General features: G+C 42.3%; 2 protein-coding genes across 3 annotated transcripts in view; both read left to right on the top strand.

The window, feature by feature from the left end:
• NUP37 (nucleoporin 37) overlaps positions 1–6365 on the top strand; it is a 58213-nt gene extending 51848 nt beyond the window's left edge. The window contains exon 10 of the mRNA XM_033952076.1: positions 6185–6365. Within this exon, the coding sequence (XP_033807967.1) occupies positions 6185–6298 (114 nt within the window). The 3' untranslated portion in view covers positions 6299–6365. The remainder of the gene's footprint in view (positions 1–6184) is intronic.
• Positions 6366–13752: 7387 nt separating this feature from the next.
• Positions 13753–16154, top strand: part of WASHC3 (WASH complex subunit 3) — a 34259-nt gene continuing 31857 nt past the window's right edge. Inside the window, exon 1 of one of the 2 annotated variants that reach the window (XM_033952381.1) lies at positions 13753–13908. In XM_033952381.1, coding sequence (XP_033808272.1) covers positions 13858–13908 — 51 coding nt within the window. In that variant the 5' untranslated portion in view covers positions 13753–13857. Of the gene's footprint in view, positions 13909–14017; positions 14073–16154 lie in introns of those variants that run through there. The other variant, XM_033952382.1, reaches the window with a different exon arrangement.

Raw genomic sequence — 16154 nt, 5'->3', positions numbered from 1 at the left:
AAAGAGCAGGAAATCTTTTTTTTCTTTTTAATGGCCTCGGATGTATCGGGAAGTCATGTTAGAGCATCAATCACTCTACCAGTTTACGTGGCATTTCAATATTAATTAGCTTATTTGCATGGTTGGATCGCAGAATGATCTTGCAGTAATCCATGCAGTGAGTCATTTTCTGCATCAGGTCAGCAAATGCGATCATCACTAAAACTGTCAAAATGGATTTAGTGATGATCGCTAGCTTTAGTGCATCTGGGCCCTTGTGCTTTATCCATTCTTCCCATCCTTAACAATTAGTAATCCCTGCCACTGTTCTCTCTAAGTTAAGCAGGAGTCCTCCAATTGCATTGCTGCCACTGGGGGGGAATGGGTAGTTCTTCAATATTGTATTTTCAATCACTAGAATCAAACAGGTTTCTTGGAGTCCTGCATAGCTTACCTGCCACTCACTATTGAAAATGTAATAGTGAAACAGCACCCTCTACTGACAGACTGTAGGTGGAATACTACCAACAGTGAGCCCTACTATCCCTTCTTCTCCATTAGAGATCCTTTGCTCTTGTCCAAAGCTTTCTTGAGTTAACAGTTCCTGATAATCTACTTAGGGATGATTCTTTTGTGTGTTTTTTTTTCTTTTTGTTTAATCACTATCTTCTTAGCAGTGCCCTTATGCCCTCTTTTTCTCATCCCCTTTAGTTTAGTTTATATTATGTTATTTTTTGGTGTATTATTGTGATTTTCTATTTTGACTATTATAGTATAAAAATTGTATAGATGCCTTTTGGCAATAATACTACTTATTTTTACTTACGTACATCACTAAGGTATACTTATCTTTATTGCAATAATCAGTTTTTGAAGACATCATCTTGGGCCTGTTTTTGTTGAATACTGAATCTAATGAGCTGCTTTCATTTTATTTGCTTGATATCGCATTACATTCTGAATTCTAGTAAAGTTTTGTGTAGAGCAAACTGTGCAAACTAGCTTACATGTGTCACATTTTGCATATTTTTCCGGTTTGGAAAATAAATTAACACTTTTGTACATAAGCTTGCACATGTGATATGTCCAGTCATGCAGTTCATAACAATAAATAAATTAATTGTAGTGCAATAGGTGTGTTATTCTGGGCAATAGGGTATTCTCCCCATGCTTGCAAGCCATGCAGAAGGAATCCATTCCAGGTTTTCAACTCCTTCTCCCTTCAGTTTTGCCTTCTGAACGCAAGCCGGAATGTGTCTTTCTGATATGCTCTGTATATTTCTTTATTATTTTCCGTATTTTGGGGGTTTGGGGACTAACGGTGCACCAGAGCTCCCCAGGGCGGAGGTATGCTCGTGTGGAGAAAAAACAGACTTGAGTCTGCAGCTGGCAGGTTAATTTCTTGGGGACCTGTTTGGCCAGCCTGCAGAAAACTTTGTGGAGCTTGGGGTCCGTATCCCTAGCAATTTAGCCTACTTACTGAATTGCAGGGGTTTGATTGTAGGCTGTTAGGCATCCATAGGGGGCTCAGTGGGGCACTTCAGAGTGCCGGTTGTGATTTTGCCCCCCCCCCCTCTTGTGTATGCATATCCATGCGGGTTGAGGGTCAGTCCAACTGGCAGCCCAAAGATCTCAGCAATTGGAGGACTGGCTGATTGAGGCAGGGATTGTTCTCCCAGATCCAGCTACTTCTTAGAGCTGAGGCAGGCTTCAGCATCTTCAGAGCATATGTCACAGTGAGCAAGGCTATTATAGCCTTTGGGCAAACTCGGGGCGGGGTCTGAAAAATCTGTTTTTGAAGGTTTCTGCTCCTTACCCCAGGGTCCCCCACCTCTAAAATCCTGTTTTCTGAGTTTTATACTTTTAATTAAGGCATTTTTAGCAGTTTTCTGGCACCAAAATGCTGCCACATGGCCATCTTGGATGTCCTGATTTTTTTTTTCAAAGTTCTCCAAATCCTTCATATCTCCTTGTTTTGCCTCAAAACCAGCAGGGATGGAGTCCTCAGGCTCTTTTACCCCTAATTTATGCAAGTTTTGTGCTGGATGGATGCTGGAAGAGCACCCTTTCACCATGTACCTCGCAGCATGTGAAGGGGAGATGGGAGCATCGGGTTTAGCCTCCCTTTTGGTCTCTAGGGCTGAGGGACCTCTGGGGGGCCTGTCTACTGTGAGAAAATCCCTTCTGGAGCCCCAGAACAGCAGTGTACTTAAGCGTAAGAGCATGGAAGCCGCTGAGCCTAAGAGACATACAGTGGCGTTACCTAAAGGGGACGTAGTGTTGCCTAGAAAGGCTTTTCTCCTGAATTTGTTAATTTGGAGAGCTTATTTGGATAGCCAGGATCCTCATATGAGGTCTGACAGTGAGCCAGTTGTCACGCAAGGGTTTGGAAGATTTGATGATAAGTGTGGCAGATCGCCAGCCAAAATCTCTGCCAGACAGCAAACCGCAAGCCTTTAGAGGTTCTAGGCGGTCTAATTTTCATAATTCCAGGTTCTTTTGACAGTACTCGGGAGGCATCTCATCTCAGATATCCTCTGGTACTTATCCCTCGTCCACCTCCAAGAAGGTGCAATGACACCAGGGCTGCAGTCTTCTCTCTGAGGATAGGAGGAGGTCTGGGGGCAGATCTCGTCAGACTGTTGGGTGGTGGAAATCATTCAGGGAAGGTACAAGCTCGAGTTTGCCCATCCCCTAACAGACTGGTTTGTAGACTGCCTGGTGAGGCACCCAGAAGTCATTCAGATTCTTAGCAATAGTATAGGTACTAGTAGAAATTTAGGCCATAGAGCCAGTGCCGCCAAAAGAAATGAGCTCTGGCAGATACTCCATATACTTCATAGTGCCCAAGAAAGGCTCAAAGGACTGGAGACCCATTCTTGATCATATGCATGTTAACGAGGCCCTGAAGGTTCCATGCTTTCACATGTAAACTGTGGTCAATCATTGCAGCGGTGGCTCCGAGGGAATTTCTAGCTTCCCTAGACTTCCTAGGTAGATGGAAGCCTACCTGCAATTTCCCATATTTCTGGAACACAGGAGATTCCTGAGATTCCATGTGCTGGAGAGACATTATCAGTTCTTAAAGCTTCCCTTTGGAAGCTTTAAGTGACCCGTACATTCACCAAGATGATGGCGGTGTTGCAGTGCATCTCTGCAGGGCAGGATTACAAGTACATCCATATCTGGACAACTGGCCGATTTGCGCTCCATCATTATTGGAAGGGGGACAAGAAATGGCTCAAGTGGTTCAGGTCTTGCTCAGCCTGGACTGGATAGTGAATTTTCAAAAGAGCCAAGTCTCTGGATCCCTTGCAGAAGGCCAGGTCTATCTTCCAGAGGCACGCAGACAGAAGCTTTGCGCTCAGATAACGGACTTGATGGTCAAGAAAGCTCTGTCTGCGTGGCACTATCTTCAAGTACTAGGCTCCATGGCAGCTACCATAGATATGATCCCTTGGGTGAAAGCTCACATGTGTCTTCTCCAGAAGGCACTTCTGTCTCAGTGGTTTCTACAAAAGGACTCCCTTCAAATGTCTCTCCCATGGACTATAATGTCCTGCCACAGTATGAGTTGGTGGCTCCATCCACAGTCATTATTATGGGGCATGTCCCTCAGAGTAACTTCGTGGGTGATTCTCACAACAGATGCCAGCCTGTTCAGTTGGGGAGGCCATTGCAAAGGACGCCCAGTCCAGAGGCAGTGGTCGGCCTCCCAGAGAAAATGGTCCATCAACAGACTGGAGCTTCGGGTCATTTAATTAGTGTTACATAAGCTGGAGAAGAGTCTGGAAAGACAGGCAGTCCAAGTCTTCTTGAACAATGCTACAGTGGTGGTGTATGTCATTTGCCAAGGTATCAGGAATGCACAGCTGAGCCTGGAAGCCCATTTATTCTGGTGAGTGGAGCTATACCTGCAAGTGATCTCCGAAGTGCATGTAGTGGGAGTGGACAATGTCCAGGCTGATTACCTTAGTAGGCAGACTCAGGAGTATGGAAGTTGTCTGCAGCAGCATTCTTTGATGAGGTGGTCAACTCTCGATCTGATGGCTAAGGTGAGGAACAAGAAAGTGGACTGGTTATTTAGTCTAAGATCTGAGCCCAGAAGCAAAGGTCTGGATGCCCTAGTCCAGCCATGGCCAACAAACAAGCTCTCGTACATGTTTCCTCTGTGGCCTATGATAGGGAAATACTTCATGGAATAGCAAGCCATCCAGGAAGAGTGTTTCTTGTAGCACCGGATTGGCTACGCAGGCTGTGGTACATGGACCTAATGCATCTTCAGAGAGATCAGGGTCTCAAACTGCAGGTACAACCTTATCTTCTATCTCAGAGCCTAGTGGTCATAGAAGATCTGGATCACTTTGGTCTTACAGCATGGCTCTTGAGTGCATGGCATTAGAGTGCAAAGGATAATCGGAGGTAGTCCTTGTTACTCTCCTCAGAGACAAGAAGCCTATGACGGTCTCCTCTTATGCTAAGGCATGGGAGACGTTTCAATACTGGTACACAAAAAAGAACATGGAGCCATTTAGTGCTCCAATCACAGTGGTACTAGATTTCCTGCAAGCGGGTCTGCACAAAGGCCACTCGGGGTCTAAGTGGTGGACCTCTCATGCTTTAAAGCTCGTGGATGCAAATCTCCTCTGGCTTCTCATCCAGACAGCCAGATTCTTAAAGAGAGCACTAAGGCTTAGACCCCCAGTAAAACAACCATTTCCATCATGGAACCTTAACATGGTTTTGTAAGGCCTCAGTCAGGCTCCTTATGAACCTATTCCAGAGGCGTCCTTGTTGGATCTTATCATCAAGACCATTTTCCTCATGGCCATTACGTCAGTGAGACAAGTCTTGGAGCTGTAGGCTCTGTCATGCAGGGAGCCCTTCTTCAAGATCACGAAGGTGGGAGTTTCCTTTCATAGAGTCCTGTCCTTTTTGCTGAAGGTCAATTTGGCTTTTCATATCAATCAAGAGGTAAGATAGCCAGCATTCCAGACCACATGGTCAAAGAAAAAGGACTGTATTCTGAGAAAGTTGGATGTGAGGAGAGTCCTCCTACATTATCTAGAGGTCATCAATGAGTTCTGATTGTCAGACCATCTATTTATCTATTTATTCTTACTAATCAAGCTAGACTTGTCTAAAGTAGCCATTTCAAGATGAATACGAATGGCCATTTTGTCGACATATTTTGCACATTTTTGTGTGGAAATGGTTTGATGATACTGTTTTTGCTATATTTGTATGTATAAAAATTGTATGTTTCTTTTGTTATTTGTTTAGATTTTAAGCAGACAAGAAATTTCAAAAATAAATAAATATATTGCTTGTGGCAATCACCAGTCTACTTGAAAGCACGTTCCACAAGAAGCGTAACATGTTTGTGAGCAGAAGCTCTGGTGATTTTGGGAAATTTGTAGGGCAGCGACCTGGTTCACTCGGCATACATTCTCTTAAGTTCTACAGAGTGGACGTGGCAACATGGGAAGACACCGACTTTGGGTCCTAAGTATTTTGAGCAGGTACAGAGGTCCCACCCTAGATTTCTGGATACATCCTTACTATCCAGAATGCCCCACCTATTGCTTTAGAAAAAGAGATTAGGTTCTTACCTTATTTTTTTTAGTAGTTAAGTGTCATTTTGGAACCCAACCCTGTCAGTTATTTGCTCTACCTGCCTTCTATTTCAATCAGAAAATTCAAGTCAAAACTGAGGATATGAAGAATGATTTATTGTTATAACACATTGGGGGAATGTTTGAGCTCCAAAAATGTTTCTAATTGGTATGGTTATTTTGACGTTTCGATTGTTCAATTAAAAATGTTTAACATGTTTGTTAAACTTTCAGAGCAGAATAGATCTGTACTTCAGGGAGTCTCCTTCTTATTTGTCCCTATATAGGGTTATCATCTGCTTTGATACAAACTGAAGGGGGCAGCAGAGCCCTCTGGAGAAGAAGGAATTGAAAACTGGAGAATGACTTGGGGACAAATCTGTCCCGTTCCCACTGGATCTAACTTCATCTCTGTCCTGTCCACGCGAGTTCTGTCCCTGCCCTATTCCTGCAAGCTCTGTTCTCATCTGTACAAGCCTTTGAACACATATATACCATTACCAACTGTATCTACAATAACTGATACAAAATGGCTTAGAGCAATTAAATGTTTTTGTCTGAAACATTAATATATTGTGTTTCTTTTCTAGCCCATCCTTCTTGGCTCTGTGTCTGTGGGATCGGGGTTGAGCTGGCACCGGTCTCTTCCGCTTTGTGTGATGGGAGGATTTCGTAAACTCTTGTTTTGGGTGACTGAAATGTAAAAAGATTTCTATACTAATATTCAATTGTGACATAAGTACCTGTCTGTAATAAACATTTTTCTTTATGTTTTTGTGATCATTTTATACTACACAATTAGGAAATTACTGGCTTTGAATATTACTATTGGTCTGAGCTGTGAGACGAGGTTTTGTTGTGGTGGATGGCAGAGAAGTGTAGTAGTCTGGGAGTATATAGGGTACTAAATCAATCTAAAGGCAGCAAGTCAAATCCTAATTATGCCAAACATAGAAAGGGTCAAACACAACAATGGGGCAATAATCTCTCTAAAAAGTCAAGAGTGGAGTGATTAAAGTGAATGGCAAAAAGTATATGAAATAATCACTCAATTATGAGTAATCCAATACTTGTGACTATATACAACCGTTAAAGATATAATATGCTCAGGGACACGCTATGAGGAGGCAGTTTAGGAAAAAGCTGATATGGTAGAAGCTATCAGTACGTTTGAGCTTCATCGTGCCCATACGTTTCGAGATTCTCTGTAAATTCTCCTTCGGTTCCCTGAGGCAGGAACCAAGCGTATGTCGGAACCCGCAAGCTAAAGATAAGTTTGCTGTTTCAGACCTAAAACGCAATGTTTATTATTTTGAAAAAAACAGTAGCTAGGAGCACTGAAACATTCATAACAGTGACAAGTCTTACAACTAGTTTTGTGAAATATGCGATGATTGGGCGGTGAGGTGGTAGTGTTGGGGTTTCCCTGTCATCACCTCCATTTCTCTGAGCATATTATATCTTTAACAGTTGTATATACTCACAAGTATTGGATTACTCATAATTGAGTGATTATTTCATATACTTTTAAACATAGAAAGGGACCAGTACAATAGCTGATCAATGTGAAATACTAACCCCTCCATGTATAGTATGGATCAAAATACAAACATACAATGCAGGGATCGTTTTATAAGGGATTTGCGCATGTAGAACATAAGAAACTAGCAAAATGAAGCATGTTCTTTATAGGATTACCCCATATCTGTCCTCTGTGTTAGTCTTTGAGTTTCCAGCCAATTACGCAAGGATCTCAAAAACTTCTGCAAGGTGGGGTTTGGGCACGGTGTATACATATATGTGCGACTTATTGAATACTATAAATTATGTGTGTATTTCCCCAAGCCTAGATGCAGATGTGCTTCAGCTTTATAACTTTTTGGCATAAGTGCTCATGCCTAAGTGCATGCTCACATATATACCCAGTAACACTGGTATTCTGTAAAGGAAAGAGGTGCTTACTTTCTTCCATAGAATATGTGTCAATCAAGTGCCTTCTGCAGAATTATAGTGTTGAAAAAAAATAGTGAACTATTCGGAGAAAGTACCAAACAAGCAGCGTGGCAGAAGTTTAATGTGAATGAGTGTAAAGTGAAGTGATGCATGTAGGAAAGAGAAACCCACACTATAGCTACATGATGCAGGGTTCCTCATTAGGAGTACCTGCTCAGGAAAACCCTTGGCTTAATGTGTGGAGGCGGCTAAGAAAGCAAATATAATGTTAGGAATTATCAGGAAAGGAATGGAAAACAAAGATGAGATTGTTATAATGTCCTTCCATTCCTCCTTGGTGCAGCTGCACCTCAAATACCACCGTGTGCAATTCTGGTCACCACACCTCAAACAAGATATACTATATACAGTATAAACCGAGGTAACCTTTTTCCCCTCCCCAAAAAGGAGGAAAAAAGATTGACTTGAATATAATGGTTTATAATCAAGTACCAGCACAGGGCAGAAATGTATTTATTTATTTATTCAATTTTCTATACCATTCTCCCAAGGTTGCTCAGAACGGTTTTACATTAATTTATTCAGGTACTTGAGCATTTTTCCCCTCCTCCCTTCCCTGGTATCCTATCTGCCGGCTCTGCAGCCAAACAGCTCAGAACAGTGCCCCCTGCCAGACCCACCTTGGGCCTGCAGTACTGCCCTGGTGGTCCAGTGGAACAGGGAACTGTCAATCTCTCCCGGCGACTTTATGCAACTAGCCCTTCCCTCCCAATCCCCCCTGCAGGTCTACCTTAGATCCCCGGTGATCCAGCAATGAGGCAGGGTAGAAGCGATCCCGCTATGCTCCTGCCCTGCAATCTCTGTAGTAATAAAACGACTGCCGCAAGATCCTGTGGTAAACTTCGAGAATGTGGTACTGCTCCACATCTGTTACTCCTGTATGGACTAAAACTTCATTAATGGTGTTCTTTTCTTGTATGTTGTTTATTTTGTTCTGTACCACTTTGCCTCGAATTTTATTTTAAAATATGCTAAAAATTGCACAAATAATCTAATTGAATAATAAGCCAATTGGCATAGATAATTGGGATCTAACAAGCAATTATTGGTGCCAATTGGATTTAATTAAAATTTATGTGTGTAAATTAGGTGAGAGGTCTTTTGCCTAAATTTTATGCACAGTTCAAAAGAAGCCCTGGTAATAGGAAATTTGTGGGTAGATCAGGGACGTCCATGCTATTTATACACACAATCGTAGAATGCCTAATTTAGGTGTCAGGATTTATACATTTCAGTTGGTGGAGTGAAGGAGGAGCCTAATGGTTTGTGCAGTGGCCTGAAGATCTGTGGATCTGGGTTTGATTCCCACTGCAGTTCCTTATGACTCTGGGCAAGTCGCTTAACTCCCCATTGCCCCAGATGCAAAAGAAGTGCCTGTATATAATATGTAAACTGCCAGCACAGCTTCAGCAAAGGAAGATCTTTCTTGACGAACTTGCTGCACTTCTTCAAGGGAGTAAACAAGGGTGACCCGGTCGACATTGTATATCTGGATTTTCAGAAGGCGTTCGACAAAGTTCCGCATGAACAACTACTTTGAAAAATTGCGAGCCATGGAATCGAGGGTGAAATATGTGGATTAAAAACTAGCTGGCGGATAGGAAACAGAGAGTGGGGGTAAATAGACATTAATCGGACTGGAAAAGCATCACCAGTGGAGTACCGCAGGGTTCAGTGCTTGGACCCGTGCTCTTCAACATATTTATAAATGATAAGGAAATTGGTACAACAAGTGAGGTGATTAAATTTGCAGACGATACTAAGTTATTCAGAGTAGTGAAGACGCAGGAGGATTGTGAAGATCTGCAATGTGACATAAACAAGCTTGTGGTTCAACATGGATAAGTGTAAGGTGATGCATGTCGGTAACAAAAATCTTATACACGAATACAGGATGTCCGGGGCGTTACTTGGAGAGACCCCCCAGGAAAGACACTTGGGAGTAATGGTCAACAGGTCGCTGAAGCCATCCGTGCAATGTGCAGCAGCGGCAAAAAAGGCAAATAGGATGCTAGGAATGATTAAGAAGGGGATCACGAAAGATCGGAGAAGGTTATGCCGCTGTACCGAGCCATGGTACGCCCTCACCTGGAATACTGCATCTAGCACTGGTCACCATACATTAAAAACTACTTGAAAGTGTCTAGAGAAGAGCAACTAAAATGGTTAAGGGGCTGGAGGAGTTGTCGTACAGCGAGAGATTAGAGAAACTGGGCCTCTTCTCCCTTGGACAGAGGGGACATGATCAAAACATTCAAGATACTGAAGGGAATAGACTTAGTAGATAAAGACAGGTTCTTCACCCTCTCCAAGGTAGGGAGAACGAGAGGGCACTCTCTGAAGTTAAAAGGGGATAGATTCCATATAAAGGAAATTCTTCTTCACCCAGAGAGTGATAGAAAACTGGAACGCTCTTCCGGAGGCTGTTATAGGGGAAAACACCCTCCAGGGATTCAAGACAAAGTTAGGCAAGTTCCTGCTGAACCAGAACGTACACAGGTAGGACTGGTCTTTGACCTAGGAGCCGCCACGGGAGAGGACTGCTGGGCACGATGGATCATTGGTCTGACCCAGCAGCGGCAGTTCTTATGTTTGACTGTAACTACAGAAGGGTGATATATCAAGTCCCATCCCCTTTACCTTGATGTAAATGGCCGCGCATCTTCCGGTGCTAAGCACTCTTCTTTAAATGGAAACTTTTTTTTGAGGGATGCCATGGTTTTTTAGGCATAATTTATAGAATCTAGTCCTTTATTTGCTTAAACTGTCTTTCCCTATATAAAAAATAGTAAATCATAAACCATACTAAATATTTTTCATCATTTTTATTCTACAGATCTTCATCTTATTGTTTCGAAGTGAGCCCACATTGCTTTCAAGCAAAGCTGTCATTTTATCACGGGTGCCTAAGACTTTAATGTTGCAGAATACCTGTATTAAATAAATGGCCAAATATCTGGCGCTTTAAGCTACATCATTTTTCCATGCACAAAAAAAAACAACAGATTGTACTAGGAACAGAGCTGAATCCAATCTGTGTTCTTAATTTTTGGCCCAACAGAAGAGAAGCTTAAGTTCCTGGAAAGCTTTAACTTTGAGAACTTCAAATCATTAAGAAAAATACCTCATTTAGGATCTGTCCCATAAGTATTCTGTCATGACAAACTATTTTTTTCAATCCATGGACATACAACAGTAGCGTGTGTGGCAGATCCAAAGAACTTTAAACTGAGTTTTTCAGTTTGTTGGACAGCCTTAGTGAAGACGTTCTCTCCATGGAGGATCAGATAACATGTCTGGAAATTAACTTGAATCAGCTTTTTCTTTCTGTTTAAACTGCTGTATAGTAATGTAACCACACTATCTGATTTATAGATTATTAGCTATACGTGTTAGGATTGTTAATGTTTATAACACGACTAATTTGGTCTCATTTACAAATTGCTTCAACCTATTCAAACCACTGATTATTAAACTTTAGCAATGTAGACTAGGCCTGATACTCACTGCTAATTAACTAAGTAAGAAAGGCTTCCATCAAGTTAAGTAATACTAACTGGTCATACCCATATTTTCAGTGGCACATAACCAGATACTACGGTTGAAAATCTGGGAAGAATGTTGCAGTAATAGCTGGTTACTGCCAGGGGAAGAGTCTGATCAGAGGTTCTGGCACTGAATATCTGGACGGAAGGTAGCAGCTGGAAGTTACCTGTGTACCACCATCATTCAGTGGCGGTGCGCAGGTAACTAACTATTCATTCCATTGCAAAGGGTACAGTAGTCTGGACTATAGGTTTTATTCCTATACTCACGGGAAACTTACAGAAGGCATCAAACAGATTCTTCAGCTCTGCCTCCTCATGTCACTGGGCAGTGCCCTTTTCCCTCAGTTTCTCCTTCTGAAAGTGGGTTGTGAAGGTGTCTTTTCCTCTGCAGCAAGAGGGTTCTTCTCAGTCACCTTGAGATGAGAAATTCCTTTTGTCTATCTGACCATCTTTGTATTGACCAGCTTAGTTGCCTGGGAAAGACAGCCTCTTAAACTACTATTTCCAGATGGACTTGCATAGCTATTGTTTCTGCATACACTGGCTGTGGTAAACAGCCTCTTATTTTGTTGAAGACACATTCCATAAGAAGTGTGACTTCGTCATAGGTAAAGTCCTGGTCTGTATCACCCAAGAAGCTTTATAGGGCAGCTATATGGACCACACTCCATACTTTTACAAATTTTTACAGAGTGGACGTGGCAGCACAAAAGAACACAACTTTTGGGTCCTCAGTGCCCTGCCCTAGATTAAGGGGACTGCTTTGATAACATCCCAGACTACTGTACCTTTTGCACTGGAAGGGAAGATTAGGTTCTTACTTCATATAATCTTTTTTTTTTTTTTTTACAGTAAATGGGTACAGTAATCTGGACAGCCTGCCCTGTCAGAGTATGCCTGCTTAAGGTCTCAGTTATATTGCGGAGTTGCAGCCAAGAGGTAAAGAAATGCTCAAGGCTTGCTCATCTAACAGAGATGAATGATAACAATAGCCCTCTCTATCAAAAGCTTACAAGAAGCAAGAAATACTGTATAAATGTTAGTGCTGGTTGCACTCAGGTAGGTGGGTTATGTTCCATCTTGGTTATGGTACGTATGTTTCCATTTGATTACTTGTTTTGAATGCAGAACAAAATTGACTTTGTCAGGAAGTTCCCCATGTACTCGTTGTTTTGTTTCTCCTATTTAGAAGTTACCAATTGCTTTGGTACGAACTGAGGGAGGACGATACTCCCCCGTGACACAAGGAGGCAACGCTGAAGAATTTGTTTGATGTCTTCTACAAGTTTCCTGCAAGTATAGGGATAAAACCTATAGTCCAGACTCGTGTACCTGTTTACTGGAAAGATTATATAGGTAAAAATCTAATCTTCCCTTTGCTTAGGGCAGCAAAAAGGCCATCCTAAGTCAACCAAGTAGCCCTCTCTCTGTATCACTGTTGACTAGCAGTGTTTCTGAAGTCTGTCCTGGAGTACTCCCTTGCCAGCCAGGTTTTTCAGGATATCCACAATGAATATTCAGGAAGAGATTTGCATACAAAGGTGGCAGAGTATGCAAATAAATCTCATGCATATTCATTGTGGATATCCTGAAAAACCTGGCTGTCAAGAGGGTACTCAAGGACAGACTTGGGAAACACTGGAATAGCGGTAATACCCAGAAAACTCCCGATGGTCACTTTGTGCTTGTGCTCACGTACTCAGGGCTGGTATGCTGGTATTGAATATCCAGGCAAAATTCAACTGATAGGAGTCAGCAATTTAACAAAATGTTGACCAGTACTAGTGAATATTATCCCCCTCTTTTTAGTAACTTTAAACAAAACAGAGACCATGTTTGACTTACACGAGTGGTTAAAGTAGCCTAAGGGTTAGTGCAGCAGCCTTAGAACTAGATTTAATTCCCACCGCAGTTCCTCCATTGCCCCAAGAACAAAATAAGTATCTGTATATAATATAATGGGTGCCCAAAAAGTCGATCCGCAAACGCAGCGCAAGACTTGCACGGGGTTGGATGCACAGGAAGATCGCTCCTGCCCCGTGTGGCCACTAGACCAGTGATTCCCAACCCTGTCCTGGAGGACCACCAGGCCAGTCTGGTTTTCAGGATAACCCTAATGAATATGCATGGTGCAGATTTGCATGCCTGGCACCTCCATTATATGCTGATCTCTCTCATGCATATTCATTAGGGCTATCCTGAAAACCCGATTGGTCTGGTGGTCCTCCAAGACAGGGTTGGGAACCACTGCACTAGATTACCAGGTAAGGGGGGGGATGTCCGGGGCAGCGTTTCTGGAACTCAGGCGGGGGAGCTGTATTTTTTTCTGCGGCCCGCCAAGTACCTACAATGTGGCCCTGCAAAGGATTTGAGTTTGAGACCGCTGCCCTAAGGCTACCGTTAGATCGCGTCTGCTTTTCCCCTCTCAGCAACACAGAATCCGCGCATGCGCGCTCAACGACTCTGTAGCGCATGAATGGGAGAAGAAAAAAAACGCCTCACCTTTAGGCTAGGATAGGGAGGGGTGCGGAAAATGAGAAAGAAAGCTACATTGAGGCTTGGAACGCAACCCTTTACGTAAGTCCCTTCCGGGGACGGGGGGAGGGATAAGTTTAGTCTGACAGGTCGTGTTAGTTCCGGTACGGGGAGCCGACGTCATCCGGGAGCCGCGAAACGGTTCTGAGCGAGTTGCGGCGGTGGTCATGGATCAGGACGGGCTGCCTATCGTGGGCTCTGGCATAGACTTGACGAAGGTTCGTAGGTGCTGCAGGCCTGGCGTCCCCCCCCCCCCCTGTACTTTTAGCAGTGGAGGGGGCTGGGGGCACAGGGATGACCTTCGTTGCCGCAGCACGTGATTATCACGTGGATTCGGTTGGAAGGGTTCAGTGAACAGCAGGGACCTGTGATGGCGAGGAGGGTAACGCCCATCTCGTCTGGGTCTTTTTATCTGGGGTTTGTTTTTTTTGTACTAGCGAGCTCCAGGTTCTGATTTTACACCGTTTATTGCACGGATGGGCTAATAACCTTGCTTTTGTTAGGACGTATACCGGGAGAAATCGGGAACAAGGCTACACAAGGGGGGGGGAGGAGGTAACTGAAGAAACATCTGAATGCAAAAAAACAGCAAGTGAAACTATCAATCTCTAAATCAGACATGGGCAACTCCAGTCCTCCAGGGCCGGAATCCAATCGAGTTTTCAGGATTTTCTAAATGAATATGCATTGAAAGCACTGCATACAAATAGATCTCATGCATATTCATTGGGGAAATCCTGAAAAACCGATTGGATTCTGGCCCTCGAGGACGGGAATTGCCCATGTCTGCTCTAAATGCATTAATTCAGTGGTTTCCAAACCTGTCCTGGGGGACCCCCAGGATATGCATGAGAGAGATTTGCATACCTGTCACTTCCATTATATGCAAATCTCTCTCATGCATATTCATTAGGGATATCTTGAAAACCTGACTGGCTGGGGATCCCCCAGGACAGGTTTGGGAACCACTGCATTAATTTATATAAATATAAATAATGGAAACCCTCAGTTACCAGAGACCTAGCTAGCATGGGAATCATTCCAAAGCCAGGCTCTTTATCATGGACCTTTCAAAAGGGTTTAACGGTCAACGATGCATCAATGGGTTTCTCATTAGATGAAGTGCAAAAATAAGATGTTTGTGGTATGTGATATAACTCCAACTAAGACATATAATAATGTGGTGCCGCTAAAGATATGTCGCCAATGTATGCTGAGTCTGGCAGTCAAACAAAACTAAAAAAAAAAAAGAAAAGCAAAACACCAATCCCACCATGTAAAAACTTCTAAGAGGAACTTAAATGGCATAAAAATTTCTCTGCTAAAAATCGTATCTACTGTCGGGTTCAACAGTGCTTCGCTTCGGAGTTAAAAAGATCCTTTATCAGGAATCCAAAACTGCAATTCACGTGACGGGAGCATAACTTTTGACTCGGCTTTTTGGAATCCCAAGCTAGAAGTTGTGCTCCCTCGAATTGATGTTTTGGGGTCCTGATGAAGGATTTTTTTTTTTTAAACTCCAACAGAGCTCCGTTTCAAACCCGAAGGTAGACACGATTTTAGCAAAGAACTTTTATGCCAGATAAGTTCCTCTAGGAAATTTTGCATCTTAGAGCTTAGCATCAATTGTTTGGGGAGTTTTTTAGATTTTGAATTTTTATTGGTTTTAATATTTGACAATTTTAAAATTACAAATAAAAAGAAAAAATACAATGTAATTAACATAGGATCAAAATATAGGAATTAAACAAAATATTACAAAGTATAGTTAGTCCACCATTTAAATGAAAGCGGAGCTGGTGATATGCTGAAATTTTTAAGCAAAGAGTGAAAAAGAAAATGAAGGTGCAATCTGATTGCTCTTAAACTATTCTTTCTGAGCTATCTAAGAGCCAGCCATACTCATAATTAATCAAGAATTACTTTTAGTAGATATAAATTTAGATAACTTCTGTCCTCCTTATAATATAAACCAATACACATTTATAGGGGAATCGTAGATCAAAAGTTGCCCCCAACTGAATGACCTGTGGTCTCAAAATAAGAAACTGTTTTTGTCTTTTCCAAAGGATTCGTCCGGACTTCCAATTCATTAGATTTATTTTCCAAAGTTGTTACTTTATTTTTAAGTTCCAAATTCTCTGAAAGTACTTTAGTACACTCTGTAGAAAGTTGCTATATTTGTTTCCCCAGTGAAACTTGCAAATTAGCATCGATTGTTTTTAAGTTTGAGTTGAAGCCCCTTGTGAAGAACTTGTTGGGATTCAGTGGATTTCAAACAAGGAGATGTTATTTGTTCCCCCCCCCAAAAAAAATGTTTTGACAGGGAGAGTGTGGTTCTCCAGTATATTATTGCTGAATATAGGTTGTGTCAATAATATGTAATATGCAGTTTTCTGTCTTGAGATATTGTATTTTTGTATGATATTTGAGTGATGGAAATAAATTTTAAATTTTATAATTT

This window comes from Geotrypetes seraphini, chromosome 7, assembly GCF_902459505.1.
Source record: "Geotrypetes seraphini chromosome 7, aGeoSer1.1, whole genome shotgun sequence".
Lineage (NCBI taxonomy): Eukaryota > Metazoa > Chordata > Amphibia > Gymnophiona > Dermophiidae > Geotrypetes > Geotrypetes seraphini.
The sequence above is the reverse complement of the archived record's forward strand: the minus strand, read 5'-3'. Positions and strand labels throughout refer to the sequence as shown.